The following is a 15,854-nucleotide window of genomic DNA, read 5'->3' on the forward strand; positions in this document are numbered from 1 at the left end:
TGGAGAAACTCACATGGTTGCCCTCAACATTTCAGAGGGATTTGATGGGTTTGGCATAAGGGCCTACTTAATAAATTGCCATTCTATAGTTTGTCTTCCTCACTCTACAACTGGATTGCCAACTTTCTCACTGGTTGTTCACTATGAGTCATGGGATGGTTTACTCTCCTCTACCAATGCAAAAGTTCCCCCATGATTCTGTTCTTTCACCCTACTCTCTTCCTCTTGTATATAAATGACCTGCTCTCTCAGACTTCCAATCCTATTCAACATTCCATTCTTTCTTTTCATTCTACAAACCTTACAGTGCTCAAGTATTAGAATCCTCAAGATCTACCATGACCAGTGACCTGAACTCAGATCACTTAGGTCCTAGTCCCAGTAGGGTAAGGACAACCTTGTAAATTTCAATGGCACTAAAACTAAGTCCTGTCTGATCTCTCACAAGAAAGAAAGAAAGAACTCGCATCCCCTTCCCCTTACCTTCAGTAATACTGAGATATCCAAACATGATCAGATTTCTCTACTTGGACTGACTTGCCCCTCCAATTTTTTCCTAGCACAACCACATTTTGACTATAGCTTCTGCAACTGCCAAAAAATTCGGTGCACTTTTTTGCACAAGACATTACTTCACAGCTGCTATCTCTATACACTGCTCAAATCTGCTCAGCCATGAAATATTGCTCCCATGTTCTGGGTAGAGCACCACAATTCCTTCTGAGATTGCTCAATTATGTCCTGACATCTTGTTAGGAAAAAGACCCAGCAGAAGACCAAGATTTAGATGAAATGATACAGTAAAAAGGGGCTTAGAAGATAGAAATATAAGATCTTCTGGTGACATTTTGTAGCTCTCACATCATATCCCTTACACATTATCCTTGTAACCACTTACATTCTCACCTTCTTGACCACCATCACCTTGAGAAATGCATTCCATTTCAGGCACACGAACGGTATAAAGTGCAGGCCAGAAGGGTAACGAGTGTGGTAAAAAAAGCAAAAGCGGATTATGAAAGGAAACTAGCTATGCAAACTAAAGAGAATCCCAAACAGTTCTTTCAATATGCTGCATGCAAAAAAAAAAAACTGTACATGGCAGAATGATTTTAAGGAATGACGATGGTAAGGAGGTCACTGAATCAGTCGATATAGTGGAATTACTGAGCGGGTACTTTGCAAGAGTATATCATCCAGGTGGTGACATTGAAAAAATGAAGGGACCATTAGTTTATATGGGAATTGTGATGAATGAAGTGGAGGTGAATAGTCTATTACAGAATTTTAATGTGAATACATCTGTGGGATTGGATGGTATACCGGCACGGATCTTACGTTAAGCGGCTAAAGAATTATCAGTGCCCTTGACCATGTTTAATCTGAGTCTCGAGTCTGGTTTAGTCCTGAAGGTGTGGAAAGAGGGGAAAATAATTCCACTGCATAAAGGAGGATCCAAGACTACTGTTGCAAATTACCGACTGATCAGCATATCAGGAGTCGTCGTCAAGGTCTTGGAGAAAGTAGTCAAGGGGAAAATGGAATGGATTGATGAAAATGAGATACTGTACGGGGGGGATAGCATGGCTTTGTGAAGGGTAGATCATGCCTCAGTAACTTGCTCAAGTTTTGTAAAACAGGGACTGCTGAACTGGATAAGGGTAATGGGTTTACAGTGATACTGCTGGACCTGGCTGAGGCATTTGATAGGATACCACATGGAAGAATTCTGATCCGTAAACTACATCATATGGGAATGGATATAGGGTTGGTGAGATGGATAGGTGGGTGGTTGATGGAGAGATATCAAAGAGTAGTTTATTCAGGAGTAGAGTCCAAAAGACAGCCTGTGACTAGTGGTGTGTTGCAGGGTTCTGTTCTTGGACCACTGCTGTTTAATTTGTTCATTAACGATATAGGGAAGGATCTAAGAGGAACAGTTCATTTGTTTGCTGATGATGCAAAGTTAGGTAGGGCAATAGTGAATGCAGAAGATGTCAAAATCTTGCAGTAAGACTTGGATAGATTGGAGTTCTGGGCTAAGGAGAATGGATGTCAGTTTAATGTGACAAAATGTAAGGTTATGCATTTTGGGGTGAAAAGATTAGCAGCAGTATACCACATTGGTGGAACTGTACTCCAGGAGATTGATGAGGCCAGGGACTTGGGAGTGTTGGTGGATAGAGAGATGAAGTTTAGGGGGCACATTGAAAAAGCTCATCAACTCACTTGGCTGTTGAAAAATACTTTGATGAGCAGAGACAAGCAAGTTATTGTACCTCTGTACCGAGCCTTGATAAGTCCTCATCTCAACTACTGTGCCCAGATTTGGTCACCTAAGTTTCTTCTTGATGGAGAGGAGGTGGAGAGGATCCAGAGGCGAGTGACCAAGATGATAGCAGGTCTATGGAATGAACCTTATGAGAACAGGTTGAAGATTTGTGGGTTGCAGAAATTAGTTGGTAGGCAGAAAAGGTGAGATATGATTGAGACATTCAAATTGCTGAAGGGTTTCTATAGGATTAATTCAGAGGATATTTTTGAGATCAGGACTGGTGGTGGGAGGAGAACTAGGGGACACCTATGGAAGCTGGGCAAGAGTGTGGTTAGCAAGGGTGTTAGAGCTGGGTTCTTTACTTTTAGAGTGGTAAATGAGTGGAATAAGCTGCCAGAGTCTGTTGTGAGTGCTATGACGGTGAGTGAGTTCAAGGCAAGGTATGATAGATACTGTGAGAATGTTGTATAGTTGTGTGGACATGATGTTTAGGGCCTCCCTCAATGAGTCTAAGGACTCCCTGCAGTCACCCGTAATAATAATAATAATAATGTGCTCAGAGTGCAGAACTCTGCATTTAGCAACATTTAAAAAAAAAAAAAAAAAAAAAAAAAAAACATAATTTCATTAAACCAGCGTTGCAGATTCATGAAGGGTTTACCCTCAGGTGAGATTAGATTGTCATTGGCAAATACTTTAGTGAGATACAGATAATTTGAATTTTGATACAATTTTTAAATACAGCCATAGAATATGCACAGAAAAATTGGAAAAAGTAATCACTTGGGAAATTATTATTTTTCCAGATTGAACCAAAGAAAGGCTGAAATACCTCATTTTACTTGCTTATTTATACATCATTTCCAACCTCCTTCAACTATAATCATACCATCCACGAAAGCTCTTGCAGAAAACAGGATATTCAATACATCGTCAACACTGTTTCCCATTGTAAACATGGGCAAAAAAGTTATATATTATTTATAGAAAATTATAAATATATATTAAAAATGTGTGCATATTGGTGTCATAATAGTCATCAGTCCTCATCAGTTCACATTTCACATACGCAAAAGAGATGAAACTCAGAGAACAAAAAAAGCAACTCATGACAAATGACAACATTCGTTTGGATTGCTTCACACAATAACTGGTCACAGCCACTAACGACTTCTGTATGGTATTGTCTCAGCCCACACTCTCTCCCTTGCCTTCTGGACCATTTAAAATCACTGAAACACTAAGAATTTGACATGCTGTGCCATTTACATGTCTGTTTAAAGGATTTAAAGGTGTCAGTACATGTGACCACACTCCCGGGCTATTAACGTGAATGCGATGCAATATTTATGGGTTGAAAAGTGTCTTCTTCGACATGTGAAGGAATAATATATTGTGTTTAATTTTAGGAATCACACAAAGCCAGGAAACAATTAGGGGAGTCTTTAACAGGAATAAATGCATAAATATAATATCGGTGATATTACTATTCTGTGGGTGGGCACTGCGCACCTGGCAGACCCGAAATATTTGCACCTGATATATGCTGGATGAATTACTGCACAGTCTTATGGAAGCTTAAAAATTTACAATTTGGGTAAAGGCCTTATAAAGAACTATGTCTGAAGAGAAATTGTCTATAGAATTTGCTGAGAAATAAGCTACTCAGTTTGGCTGATAGTTATGTTAATAATCTTTATTAATTTATGAAATAATTCAGTAAAGGCATGAGTCATTGTATGAATCATTACTTTTTTTTTTTAAGTTATTAAAAGAAAAGATCTGAAGGATGGTCATTTTAGTATTCATAAGGCCTTGGATCCAAAATAATTTTATATTTATTATTTTGCAAGTTATTGTACTTATCTTTGTTCATCTCTTTTGTGTAGTCATTTCCTGGATTCTAAAAGGAGTTAAGTTCAAAGTCATCACACCAATTAGATATGAACTGTTGCAATTTTTCCTTAATACTTGGTGTTAAACACAAAGATGTGTTAACACTAAATTGGTGCATCTGATAAAATTGCATCAAGCTTGCACACTGCTTTGAATTCCAACTTTATAGGATATGACAAGTGTGTCCTCATAGAGTAGACAGATTTTAGGCTATGATCTAAGAGGATTTACATGATGAAAATAGTTGAAAAATATACAAATACAACCTGTTTCCAGAGAAGCAAAAGCATTTTATGATATAGAGAAGCAAAATTAATTTATAGATGCATAATATAATAAAGTAAATGGTATAGTAAGATCATCATCAAATTCCTAATATATGCTACCTTGAGGAGGGGGGGGGTATACAGGATATTGTGATAGTACTACATGAAAAAGTTATATCATTACTGACTGCCTATCGATCATTTTCCTCCAAGTTATTGTTATCTGTCAAGACTAATATTATCAGATCTTATATTTCTGTGTTCTAAGGCACTTTTTACTATAAAATTATAATAGAATAAACCAGTTAGTGTGTCAACCAACTTCTGGTACAACATTATGTTACCATATGCTTCACTTATGATCCCAACAAGCTAATTTATTTCCTACTACTGTTGTGTGGAATATATGATGATTGTCATTCAGATATGCCACATATTACGTTTTAATAATTAACTCGAAATAATTTAAATTATAATTTATTTAATATATTTAAGATATAATTAGATGCATTATTTTTTTCTTTGTTTGCAGTAATGTAATATGGTTATTGTTATCTAAAGAAATTTATGTTATATTGAGATTAAGAAATATTGTTATATAAAAAAAATTTTTAATTTCTCGCAATAAATTAATTCACTTACCTTTATCCTTAGAAAAAGCAAATAAATCTTTATATGGCAGTTAGCTAAAATTTATTGCTGTTGTTTAAACAAACTTTGCTATGTAAGTATATGTTATTGAGTATTGCTAAACTTCATTGAAATTTCATCAGTGCTGCGGAGTCCTAATGCATAAGATTTTCAAGTTTAAGAACCACTTATTTTGGTCAGCAGTTATCAAGAACTTGCATCTTTATGATAAAATCTTTACATTGAAGTTTGCTGAGGTAGGACAAGTTATTCTTAATAAGTTTAGGAAAATTTTTGGAAGTTAAAAAAAAAAGCTAGTAAAAACCACTCTTTTACTGAAGTATTTAATTTTTGAGTCCAAGTTGGAGAATATCATTTAAGATAGATTGTGTGTGTGTGTGTGTGTGTGTGTGTGTGTGTGTGTGTGTGTGTGTGTGTGTGTGTGTGTGTGTATGTGTGTGTGTAGAAAGTATTTTACCTTGGGTATAATAAATGTTATAGATACCAAGCTATTTTAAACCTGGTTTTACTCCATTTCCCAAGTAACAAACAGACAAATAAGTCAAGTTTGCCTTTATCCTTAAAAAAAAGCAAATAAATCTTTATATGGCAGTTAGCTAAAATTTATTGCTGTTGTTTAAACAAACTTTGCTATGTAAGTTTGCTATGATCAGAGCTTATTCTACTTTTACCATGAGTTGTCTTGGTCTTGCACTACGTGCAGGGTCAGCTAGACTTGCAACACTTGCAGGCGCAAACTTGACTTTGTCTGTTTGCTTACTTGGGAAATGGAGTAAAACCAGGTTTAAAATAGCTTGGTATCTTTAACATATATATATATATATATGTACACTGTGGAAGATTGAGCTTGTAAACTTTTGCAAGACTTAAGAAAGTAGTCTTTTTTATTTATCAAATTTTAAAGTTAATTTTTTAAAAAAAATTCTGATGGTAAGTGTGTGTGTGTGTGTGTGTGATATCTAATTGAGATGTATAATGAAAGTGTATATCCAATTTTTTTAATGTTTACATAAATGTATGTATAGTGTTTATTTTCTGTATACATTTCTCTTATTTCTGAAACTTAGATAAGTAATGTAATGAATCCTTTCTTTTAAGCTTACACGGTGATCCGAATGCATTTTTGAAAATTATGGAGACAACTACCGTGTTTGAATAAAAACTTTAGTTTAATATAACTAAAATCTATATTCGACGTTTCGACCTTTATGTCAAGGTCATCTTCTGGAGCATACAACTATACACAGAAAACAAGCTACACTACAATCAAACTGGTTTGTTAAAGACACTGACCAACCGCTACAACAATTGTTGGCCTGACCTATGGTGTAAAATAAAATAAATAAATAAATAAAATAAACAAATTATACATCAACGCTAGAGTCCTCTTATTGGTGTTATCTGTTGGTTGTAGAAATACATTGGGCACAACAACAAGTATCTATCGATATACATATATTAACATCATGTACATTCCAGCCTGTTGGTATGGAATGGTTTCTAATACTAGCTGAAGATTGGCTAGTTTATTATTAGCTAGTATTAGAAACCATTCCATACCAACTGGCTGGAATGTACATGATGTTAATATATGTATATCGTTAGATACTTGTTATTATGCCCAATGTATTTCTACAACCAACAGATACACCAATAATAGGACTCTAGCATTCATGTATAATTTTTTATTTTATTTATTTTATTTTTTTCACCAGAAGTCAGGCCAACAATTGTTGTAGCAGTTGGTCAGTGTCTTTAACAAACCAGTTTGATTGTAGTGTAGTAGCTTGTTTTCTGTGTATAGTTGTATGCTCCAGAAGATGACCTTGACATAAAGGTTGAAACATCGAATGTGGATTTTAGTTATATTAAACTAAAGTTTTTATTCAAACACGGTAGTTGTCTCCATAATTTTCAAAAATGATGTAATGAATGTTTTGAAGATTTAAAGAGAAGCCAATTTTTTTAAAAGATAAGTTTAATTACTTATTACTTGAAAGAAAAATGATAATATTCGTGGTACAAAAACCCTTGTACAAATTATCATTAAAGAATTTAACATTGCTCATTAATTCTATCTTTTTTTAAAAAAAATGAAAAATATTAGTCATATCACATTTTTATGGTTACTAATAATAAGTGCATTGGTAACTGATAATATAACATGTTATTATTCTTAAATTTTAAGCAGTTAGATAATTGTGCAAGTACTTTATGTATCTCGATAATAATACTTTGTAAAAGAAACTAATACTTCAAAAAATTTGATGAATGGATGAACTGGATTTTATTATTCAGAAGAGTCGTAAATAGATAAATGAAAAATTAAAATATGTTGATACATCTTAACCTCAGGCAATTACTTACATTGTTTATTTTATATAGTTTAATACATATAGTTAGGATCTGGTTATTTATGATTTCCTGATGACAAAATGTCTAGGTTTGCTAGATTTCAGCAAGAGAAAAATTAAATTTTTAAATGTTAATGTATAAATAATTGACTTCAATTATTTATACATTAATGTTTTATGCATTAGTATGAAAGAGAAAAGCAACAATATTGACAAATTATAACAAGGTGAAATGCTTTTCTTCATTATTACATAGTATTCAGCATTTGGTATGGTAAAATTACAGTTTGCTACCATGTTAGAGATGTAACTTTAAGATAAAATAGTCTAATCACTCAATTTTTTGACTTTCATATTATGATATCCACTTGGACTGCACATGTATGTAAAGAGGTGCAAATTATGCTACAATTCACCACAGTATACTATATGATTACTAATTTGTCCAATCGTTGACCCTAGCCAGACCTCTGGGGACAAAGAAAAATTGAATTTAAGAAATGTTATTTAGTTATAATTACACCAGTAGCTATTGGATTTAATTATTAAGAGTCTTGCTATTTTTAAGTGGATAGAAAACATTTATGCTTAAAATATTAATATTTATGTATGTAGGTTTTCTAGTTTGAAAGGCACTGGTTAAGTGCTAGCAGCACTTCCAGTTAGAGTTTAGCATTGGTCATTGTTAATTAAATTAAAGTTAACAAGCTTGAGTACGGTATATTTTTATTGACTAATTGGATTTGTTTAAAATCCTATAAAATCTAACTAGGCTAACTGATATAAACCATAGATAAAAACTGAATTAATCCCATTGTAGTTATGAAAAGAACGTTTTGATTATTTTCAGCTAAAGCATGGTAGGGTAGCCAATCTCATATGGAGATGGTAAGTTTTTTATCACAAATTATACAAACTATCCTGAAAATACATAACAGGTATAGTACTTCCCTCATAGCCTTAGTTGCCTTGGCATAAACAAGAAATCCAGTCAACCAAATGAATCATCCTGATTATTCTGTGGTGTAGCAATAATGGCATTACACTTGAGTAAGTGAAAAAGTTGTTTGTGTATAGTTTAATCTAATGTTCTTATGCAAGTACTAGATGACTGACTCTGGTATTGTTTTACTTTATATTCTTTAATGTATATCAGTATTTTTTTTCCTCTCCCATTCAAAGCCAAACTCAAATTATGCAATACTGTCAAACTATTTTGAGTATAACTTTAAAATAGTATCCTCAAAAAAAAAGAAAAAAATTGCATGCAAAGAAAATATGAATATAATAAACCAGTATTTTATAATTTGTTTGTGAGAAAAAGTTCCATTTTTTAATCTATAAATTATGTTATTAAGGTGATAGAAAAATTGCTAATGAATTGCAGAAATTCTTGAATAATTGGTTGCATGATTTTTTTTTTCCTTTTAATATTTTGATTATGAAATTTGCAAAATAAGGGATTGACCAAAAGTAATGATATGTATGAGATGTCCAGTTTCTTTAAAACAGATATCTGGGATTATTTAATTCAAGTAGTAGCAGTAGTCATATGAATGTGTGTTATTGATTTTATACAAACATAGTAGCTAAAATGTAACATGTTTTCTTATTATCAGTGCATTGTAACATTACAGACTTCACATACTAGGCTATTGTAATAAATGTATCATAAATTTTGCCTTTGTATAAAAATTACAAATTGAGAGAAGTAGTCTTGCAAGAGGATTTGAAAAAGCTAGACAGATGGGCAAATGAATGGGGATGTCTGTTAAATGCAGCAAAATGTAAGGTCTTGAGGTTTGGGACACATCGAGGGGATGCTGCATACTCTATTGGAGGAGCTATACTGGAGGGAGTAAGGGACACAAGAGTCTGGAGTTGATGATTGATAGAAACCTGAAATTCAGGGGACATATTGCAAAGGTGGTGAAGGTAACACAGAGGATTGCTGCAATAACGAGAAAGACGCTAACCTGCAGAGATAAGAGTTATCATTCCGTTATATAAGACCCTGATCAGATCGCACTTAGACTATTGTTCTCAGATTTGGTCCCCAGGATTTGAAGGGGATAAATTAACTGTGGAAAAGGTACAAAGGCGGATAACAAAGATGGTTTCAGGACTGTACAATGTTAGTTATGAGGATCGGCTGAGTGAATATGGACTGCAGAGTTTGGTGGATAGAAGGAGAGATGATATGATTGATTGAAACTTTTAAACTGTTGAGAGGTGGTTACAGGGTTGACGCTGGGGAGTTCTTTCGCTTGGTTGAACAGCAGGAAAGAGTGGTGACAAGGGGCCATCCCTGGAAGTTACGAAACTGTGAGCAAGAGGGTGAGGAGTGGTTTCTTTGCATGGAGGATGATTGAACTGTGGAATGCATTGCCTGATAGAGTGGTGAGAGTGAGAACGGTCAATGAATTTAAAGAGTGGTATGATCGACTTTGTGTTTCCTAGGAGGGACCTCCCACGATGAGTCTTTTGACTCCTAGGAGACCTAAATAATAATAATAATAGGTTGTACAAAAAAAAAAAAAAAAAAAAAAAAAATCTTATTTAGAATAGCAAATTATATATCCTGTCAGTTCTAAATATACCAAATGGGTTTCTGAGTTAATTTAAAATATCTTGGTTGAATTTCCATTCCATTTGTACATAAGATCCTAATAAGGATTAACCATGATTTTCCTACTGAGAGAATTAGTTTTTCTTCATATGTTATAATATGTGAACAATTCTGATCACTATTTCAGAATAGGAATGTAAGTTGACATATGGATAACTTATGTGAAAATAAACATTTGTTGGTGTAAAATTTTTGCCTGTGTTTCAAAGACATCACTATTAAAAATGAACAAAATAACATACAAATATAACAGAAAATCTTCATCAGCATGTCACTACAGCTTTAGTAAAGTAACAACAGACAGTTAATTCCCAGGAATTTAAAAAATATACAGCAAACTGGAGAAGTATTAATTCCCACAAGAATGATAAATATGGACCATTGGACCTGTTCAAATTAGGGTAATTTAATAATGCATTGTAGCTTTTTTATAATACTATTCCATACGAAATCTACTAGCATAAAATTTTACTGTTCTTTCCATGGATCCTAGCGTGGAACATGCTGTCTCACAGGAGATGGCATGTTCTACATTGTGAGACTTGATGTATGTTTTATGTTAATTGTTGAAAACAGAATTATCTGCTTCAAATTGTCTGAAACATAAGTCACATGAGCAAAGAACATGGTAGATGCTTGGAAAGTTTAATAGAAGGAATTTGTCTTTGTGTGAAGTAAGAAAAGTAAAAATTTTCCAGACAGGATAAAATGCTACATGAACATTGGTATGTTTTTATACTCTCTCTTGATATATGGAATTGAAATGCAGTTAATTTCTTCTTGAAGAGAAAAGCAGAAATTGTGAAAATATTGAGTTCTTTTTTTGATAAAGTCTCATTAAAACCATTATTAGCTAACAAAGCAGTAATTTGCAGTCTTGGAATTAAATGCTTTCTGTTTTTCAGTATTCCTTAAGCATGGCAGTCTTGCACAGAGCAATGAGATTAATCTTCCACTTAAATATAGGATTTCTTTTAAACTTTGTGGAGGCTTTACAATTTTGCTTTCATTCAGATACCATTTTAATGCCCAAATGAACCAACAGTATTATATCTGCAGCATATATGCTTAAAACAGCTTTAGGTTCATTTGTTGATTAAATGATCACAATAGTTGAAAATGCTTTTTTATGGTTCTTTCATTTCCTTCCTAGTTCTTTTAATTAATTATTTAGAATTTTCTACTCTGAAAAAAAAAAACAAAAAAAAAAAAACATCCCAAACAAATGGATCGTTTGTATTGAATGCTGGAAAAAATGAAAAAGGAATAATAAAATGTATATATAAATAATAAGTAGGACAGACAATGTTTTCATATTTCAAGTAGTAGTGTGTGGAATGACAGTATGAAAGAAGTGACTGAAAGTAATGTGGATGATAAAGTATGGTAAAGAGTAAAATAGCATGTTTATGTTGTATCCTTCACAGGAAAAAATAGGAACTAGAGCGACTGGGGGAAACAGTTGCTGTGTGGTGTAGCAAGAGGAAGAATGAAAGAAAAAGTGAATTGTATTTTATTTTATTTTATTTATTGTATTCAGATTTTAGTGATGCTGTTAGTTTGCAGAAGGGAGAAGTGAAAGGGATATTGTTATGGCAGGAACAAATGATTTGAAAAGGGAGACATATGCAAGGAGAGAAGATATGAAAGAGTTGTTGGAAGAAGCAAAAATGAAGAGTAAGGAAGTAAAAATTGTGAGTCTGTTGCCTTAGTATGATAAGACAGAGTTCAGAAGAAGGGCCATGATTGCTAATAAATCAATGAGAAGATTGTCCATTAGGAATAAAGTGCAGTTTATGGATGTATGGAGTGAATTTGATGGACAAAAGAACTAATATATGCCTAATAGACTACATTTAAATGATTTTAGAGTTAGATATTTGGAGAGAGTGCTGTTTGGTGAGAGTTTCAAAATGCAAATCCAGGGAAACTAGAAATGTTTGGGGGGGGGGTTAATCAATGCTGAATGCAATATAGGTACAAAGGAATGTTGAAATGCATGTATACACAAATGCAAAAGTATCTATAAGAGAGAGGAGTTTGTCATTGGTCAGCTTGAGTTGGCAAAAAATTGTAGGCATCAGTGAAACCTAATTGATAGAAAATGATACAGGAATTAGAATGGAAAGAGTACTGTATTTTCAGGAGGATGTGTAATATAGAGGGGACAAAGGTTTGACAGTATTGGATCTGGTAACAGCATCAGAAGATGTATCTATAACCAGTGTAGACACTCTGCCTCCAGTTGGGAAGAGTAACTATACAGTCTTGTTCTGGGTAGTTGCCAGACAAGTGAAATTCTCCATCAAGAAAGAGTTTATATTGAACTATAAAGCCGGTAATTATGACAGACTTAGGAGTTATCTTAGACCAATGCCATGGAAAGTGATCAGAGATTGTTTGAGAGAGGCAGTATCACACTGCATACCCAAGGTCAGGAACATAAATCAAGTAAATAAGTAGAGATATAAAGCAAGATCTGCAAAAAAGAAAGCACTGTTGAGGCAATATAAATGAAAAGATGATCAGCATACTCATGAGCAGTAAAATGTGCAAGCAAGAAGGGTTGACTAGTTTGGTAAGAAAGGCCAAATCAGGTTGAGAGAAAATTAGCTAAACAGGCCAAAGTAAACTCAAAAGAATTTTTTCATTATTGTATCAAGTAAGAGGGAAAATGGCTGTGACAGGATGATTTTAACAATGCTAGGAAGGTGACAGAGGCAAAAGAAATAGTTGACTTGCTGAGTGATCATTTTGCAAAGATGTTATCATCCAGGTGGAGATTTTGCAGTTGCTGATGTGAGTAACAGAGACATATCAAAATTGAGGTGGAGAGAATGATTGATAAAGGTGATATAGATATCGTGCAGGACATTGTGGTCAAAGAATAATGAATACTAATTAAATGTTGCAAAATGTATGGTTATGCACTTCGGGTGAAAAGGTTGCATTTGGTGTATCATATTGAGTACTGGATTGCAGAAAATTGGTGAGGCTAGAGGGACTTGGGGATAATGGTGGATAGAGGGTTGAAGTTCAGGGAACATATTGCACAAGTTAGTAAAGTAGCTCAAAGAATTACTTGGATGTTCAAAAATACACTAACAAGTAAAGAGAGAGGTTATTAATTATCCTTCTTTATAATGCCATGAGTTGGTCTTGACTACTATGCACAGATCTCTTGGGTTTCTTGATGAGTGACTAAGCTGGTAACATGTTTGTGGAATGCCCCTTACGAGGATTGGTTGAAGGTTTACGGGTTACAAAGTTTGGTTGATAGACAGAAAAGAGGGGACATAATAGAAACATTTTAAGATGTTAAAGTGGTTTTATAAAATTGATGCAAATGAAATTTTTTCAATATATGTCAAATAGTCAGAGAACTTGGCCATGGAAGTTGTTATGAGTGTGGTTAGGAGGGGTATGTGCAGACTAGATCTTTTGCATATAGAATGATGAATGAGTGGAATGGATTGCCAGAATTAGTTGTGAGTTGCCTGACAGTGAATGAGTTTAAGAAGCATGATAGTCTCTGGACTCCATGGAGATAGTGTATAATAATAATAATGATATTCTACTTATTTTATTGTAATGTTTGACTGTAACATATTCAGGTTAATCTTGAAAAGAATAAAGTTGCAGTGATTCACAGATGTGAATTTAAGTGGTTTACACTAGAGAATTAAATTATTATGGATCCTTACTTTTGGTCATCCTACCCAGTAAGCTACTTAATATTTAGATTCCCTTTTAAAGTTAGTAGTAGTTTTTGATATATAGTTTTATGAGTTTGTAAAACTTAATTGGTATTTTACTTATTTTCATTTGTTGTATACAGTGTCTCGCACCCCTCCCAAGACAGATCCTTTTCCAGCCCCACCTGAGGGTATGCATGTATTTTCTATTTCATTTTCTTTTTGTTTTAATTTCTTTCTTTTGTTTTAACTTTTATTTTTGCATTCTGTTTAACCACTCTGCAGGATCAATTTCATGGTAATACCTAAAGAAATTGTAAAGTTGTTGGTGTTTGGCATTTAGAATTATGTAATGATAAAATCTTTCTTTATTTTAAATGTTATTCTTCTTCTTGATGAAATAACATTAGTGTTTTTCACATCATTCTCCTAATTTTGTAATATAAAATTAATATAAAATCAGCTCAAAATTATTATGTAATAGTTTTGACTGCTTATTTTTTTTCTCTCTATTATCCCAAATTCCTTTGATTGTGAGCAGATATTAGAAGTCCAGTTAAATATGAGATGCTGTATCCATTTTCATATGACCTTAAAATATTACATCATCTGCTTCCTGCTTTACAGTGAATCAAGTAATAGATTTCTCCATATGTGAACATCATATCTAATGTGTCCATAAATTTATTTATATACACACTATTTGAACTGAGAAACAAATGCAACAATGCTATTTAATTTGGTGTGCGACATGTGCAACATTGATATTAATATATTTATTATTATTCAGAACTTCCATGGAGTCACAAGACTCATCATGGGAGACCCATCTTAGGTAATATAAAGTCTATCATATCACTACTTAACTCATTCACCATGTATGCTCTCACCACCATATTAGGCAATGCATTCCATGGTTCAACCTCCTTCTATGCAAAAAAGGCACTTCTCATCCTCTTGCTCACAATTCCATTTGCAACCTTTAGAGATGACCCTTTATCTTTGCTCATACCTTTGTTTTACCCTTTGTCTCCCTAGTGTCAATCCTGTAACTACCTCTCAACAGTTTAAATGTCTCAGTCATATCACCTCTTCATCTTCTATTCACCAAACTCTGTTGTTCACATGTTCGCAGTCTATCCTCTTTGCTAACACTGTACAGTCCTGATATAATTATTATTATCTGCCTCTGTACCCTCTCCAAGGTTAATTTTATTCAAATCCAGATGACCAGATCTGATAAGACCTTTATACAACGGAACACTCTATCATCAAAATAACTAGTAAACTCTTATCGCTCCTTCTCACTGGTCATATCATATTCTGTATAAAAACTCTACCCATTTTAAAACCTCTATTCAAAATTTAACTTTAAATGTATGCATGTATGTATTCTTATGGCAGAGTTCAGCTATAGTTCAGTGTCCAATGCTGAAAGCTCTGGAGCCTCCTATGACACTTCATGTATCTCCTGAAGGTTGCCATGGAAGTGGCAAAGGGGCAGTCACTTATGATATGTTTTGTAGTCTGTAGAATATGGATATTATTATTACGGATATCTCTATGAAGTCAGTAGACTCATCGCAGGAGACCCAAACTATCAAAACAATATCTGTCATACCTCTTCTTGAATTCATTTACAGACGAAGAGCTCAACTGAGTCAGGCAATGCATTCCACTCATTCGCAACCCTCCAAGCAAAAAATCTAGTTCTCACACTCTTGTTAACCACACTTTTCCTTAATTTCCATCCCTAGAAATTAAGGAAAAGTGACCTCTTGTTCTTCCATCACTATCACAGAGCTGAAATATTTCCCCTGCATCAATCTTATAAAAACCTTTTAGTAATTTAAATGTTTTTATCATATCTCCTCTTCTTTGCCTATGAACCAATCTCTGCAATCCACAAGCTCTCAATCTATCAATGTAGGGAGCATTTTTTACATCACTCACAAACTTAGTCAGAGTTCTCTGAACCCTTTCGACAACCTCCTCATCTCCAAGGAATCCAGGTGACCAGACCTGTGCACAGTAATCCAAATGTGGAAGTATTGACGCTTTATAAAGAGGAATAATAACCTCTTTATA

At 33.8% G+C, this 15,854-nt stretch overlaps 1 protein-coding gene across 3 annotated transcripts in view; it reads left to right on the plus strand.

Moving 5' to 3' along the window:
* LOC150103458 (katanin p80 WD40 repeat-containing subunit B1-like) overlaps positions 1-15,854 on the plus strand; it is a 370,687-nt gene that overhangs the window by 228,407 nt on the left and 126,426 nt on the right. For 2 of the 3 annotated variants that reach the window (XM_090397462.1, XM_090397461.1), the window contains exon 13: positions 13,910-13,957. The exons of the other annotated variant lie outside the window; for it this stretch is intronic. In XM_090397462.1, coding sequence (XP_090253588.1) covers positions 13,910-13,957 — 48 coding nt within the window. The remainder of the gene's footprint in view (positions 1-13,909; positions 13,958-15,854) is intronic. 3 annotated transcript variants of the gene reach the window in all.

Source organism: Typopeltis vanoorti, chromosome 9 (assembly GCF_054136105.1).
Source record: "Typopeltis vanoorti isolate ZY-2024b chromosome 9, IOZ_Tvanoo_1.0, whole genome shotgun sequence".
Lineage (NCBI taxonomy): Eukaryota > Metazoa > Arthropoda > Arachnida > Uropygi > Thelyphonidae > Typopeltis > Typopeltis vanoorti.